Consider the following 2874-nt stretch of genomic DNA (forward strand, 5'->3'; position numbering starts at 1 on the left):
TCCATATTTTGGCAATATTTACTGTTAAAATGTTGACTTTTATTGGTAGATATCTTTAAAACACTTCTGTCCATACAACCAAGTTCCAAATGACAAAACATTGAAATATTGATAAAAACAGTGAGTATTCATCAACATTCCTGTCACCAAAAGCACTCCCATGCTTTACAGGCCTGTAGATTGAGAACGGAACATCCCACAGTGATGGGGGGGGGGCATCAAGTGCACGTCATGTATCTCAACGGGTCGGCAACAAAATGGCGAAAACACCGTGTGTTCTCAAGCGGCACGTTTCCTCTCTGCAGAAATGTCGAGAGCAGGCAGGCAGCTCGCAGGTATTGTGCAATAATCAAGATGGCGCCCGCTTACACTCAGAGCAACAACATCAGCGGGTTTTCGAGTTAAAATGGCGGAAACTATTTAACTCCACTTGCCTTCAACTCCTATTCAGTCAGTAGATATAAATCCCCAAAACACTGAGCAGTCATCAAGCCCAGGGATGCACTAACCTCTCATTCGTCATGATGTGCAAATGACTGCAGCAATCCCCTGAGCCAGAATAACAGCAGTCCCCAGTCCCAGTTCCTGTGCTTCAGCAGACTCTTATCCACCGGCTCTCCTGCATGTTGCCTATCCAAATCCCTTTCTCTCTGTTGCCATGCTTGACAATTTGTGACATTTAAGGAGGAATATGATTTACTGGACACATCATACTATTTTTTCCAGTGAGACTTATGGGGTGCCCTGGAACAGGCCCTTGCCAGGGAATCCTATGGAGGAGTGGATTGCTAGGCGTGGGGCTCTCGGGGGACAGTAACACATACAGTATATATAACTCTCTACTTGATTGTTTGCTCAAGATACTGACTGTATGGTGAGGCTGAGGGTATGGTGCAGGGAACTCAGTAGCAACAGTCTGGAACCAGATGGGAAAACGATTTGGTTTAACTTAAGCAGTACCTCTAAAGATCAATTCATATGCTTCAAGATGATTCACAGGTCATATGCTACTAGGGGTGGGACGATACAGGTACCTCACGATTCAATTCTGTGGCGATATGTGGTCCACGATATGATAATATCACGATTCGCGATATCTACGATATTCAATATATTGGAAGAAATTTCATCAACGATATATCACGATATATGTGACTGAAAAGAAAAAGAAGGAATAAGGAAATAAGGAAATTTTATTCATTTATTAATGCCAACATTTCCAACATTGTGCAAAGAAATATGTATTTGCATAATAACTCACTGCCTCCTGGTCTTAAATGTAAACACTGTACATCTAGACAGATAAAAGTGCATGGACATTACAAAACAACATGAACATTAACATGTGTAAACCATAATACTGAAACGTCAGTAGTAAGTTACTGTAAACAGTGGACACATCAAGGCATATTCTTCTTGAGGAACACTAACTGATCAGCATGCTCAGATGTAAGAGCACACCTCTGAGTAGAGATTATGTCACCGGTGGTAGAAAAGATTCTCTCTGATGGCACGCTAGTCCCTGGCACACACAGGTACCTCTGGGCCAGCTTGGCAAGGTGTGGGTACTTGCATGCCTCAGATTTCCACCAACCCAACGGCTCATCTGACAGTGGTAGAGGTGAGGATTCTTGATATTGCTGAACCTCCTTTTCAGCCTTGGAGTTAGGTGATGATGGGGTCAGGGAAGATCTGGCATGCTGGAATGTTTGTCCAAGGAGGTTTGCAAGTGCGGATCTCCTTTTTTTTGGTGTGTGTGGTGGTCGGTCCTCATCACTGGTGTCATCAGCAGGACCACTCTCTTCAGTGCTTCCTCCCTCCTCTACATTACCATCAGACTGCATTCCCACATCTGCATTCCCCTGTAAGACAAAAAAGCATTTGGCACATCTTCATTGTTATTTTTGTTATTAATGAAATAACATGTTCATCACAACAAGAAATCATCATCAGCCCCTAATCATTTTAAAATTTAACACATCTTTGCACATGGTTAGATGTGTGGATGACATTTTTCTACCAGCAGTGCAAGAGTTGAAAGTTTAAAAGGTACAAATACAATGAGAATTTCAATGACCCAAGTAACTGCTGTTCAGCTTTTACAAGTTGTAATTACCATCAGGGCAGCAGCCTTGGACACAACCATGGCATACGTCTCCTGCACTTCTGAAGGCGACAAGAAGAGCATCGACTTAAACCTGGGGTCTAAGGCGGAGGCAACGTAGAGGAAGTTTTTCTCCTCTGCAGACATGTAGCGCTTTGATAGGTCTCCATGGATGGCACACTTTATGTCCTTGACGAGAGGGGCATCCTCAATTGTGCTGAGTGTGTCGCTCAGAAGTTGGGCGTGAAGAGGAGCAATGATGGAAACAGTTGGACTTTTCTCCTCACACATGCTCTTTGTTGCTACCAGCATTGGATGGAGGGCTTTCACAACCTCTTCTGTATTCTTGATGTCTCCATCAGTCAGGGTAGAGATGTCAGTGGTATTCTTTCTGACCTTTAAAGAAGGAAGGAAAAGAACAGAATGAAGTCAAAAGTTTAAACTTTATAATGCACATATTCCTTATTAATCCAGACCAAGAAGTCAGGAAAAAGCACTTTACACTAAGGAACAAAATATATATCATGTTAACAACACATTAACACATGTAACACATTACAGTTATCATATGCAATTCAGTAACAAAACAATAAACGCCTTACCTCTGGAGATTAGAGGGCAGCAGTAACAGCTGGCTGTTGCTCAAGAAACCGGCTGATCATCTCATAGGCCCTGTTCCAGCGGACAACAAGATCAGTTATCAGCTTGTGGTGCGGAAGGCCTAACATCTTCTGGTTCCTCTTCAGTGCCTCAGCTGCTGAGGTGCTCCT

General features: G+C 43.0%; 1 protein-coding gene across 1 annotated transcript in view; it reads right to left on the reverse strand.

Moving 5' to 3' along the window:
* mctp1a (multiple C2 domains, transmembrane 1a) overlaps positions 1–2823 on the reverse strand; it is an 81006-nt gene extending 78183 nt beyond the window's left edge. Inside the window, exons 1-3 of the mRNA XM_046035005.1 lie at positions 2707–2823; positions 2117–2500; positions 1484–1862 (exon numbers count right to left, since the gene is read on the reverse strand). Coding sequence (XP_045890961.1) covers positions 1484–1862; positions 2117–2416 — 679 coding nt within the window. The 5' untranslated portion in view covers positions 2417–2500; positions 2707–2823. The remainder of the gene's footprint in view (positions 1–1483; positions 1863–2116; positions 2501–2706) is intronic.
* Positions 2824–2874: the final 51 nt, after the last annotated feature.

The sequence above is a fragment of the Micropterus dolomieu genome, linkage group LG21, assembly GCF_021292245.1.
Source record: "Micropterus dolomieu isolate WLL.071019.BEF.003 ecotype Adirondacks linkage group LG21, ASM2129224v1, whole genome shotgun sequence".
Classification (NCBI taxonomy): Eukaryota; Metazoa; Chordata; class Actinopteri; order Centrarchiformes; family Centrarchidae; genus Micropterus; species Micropterus dolomieu.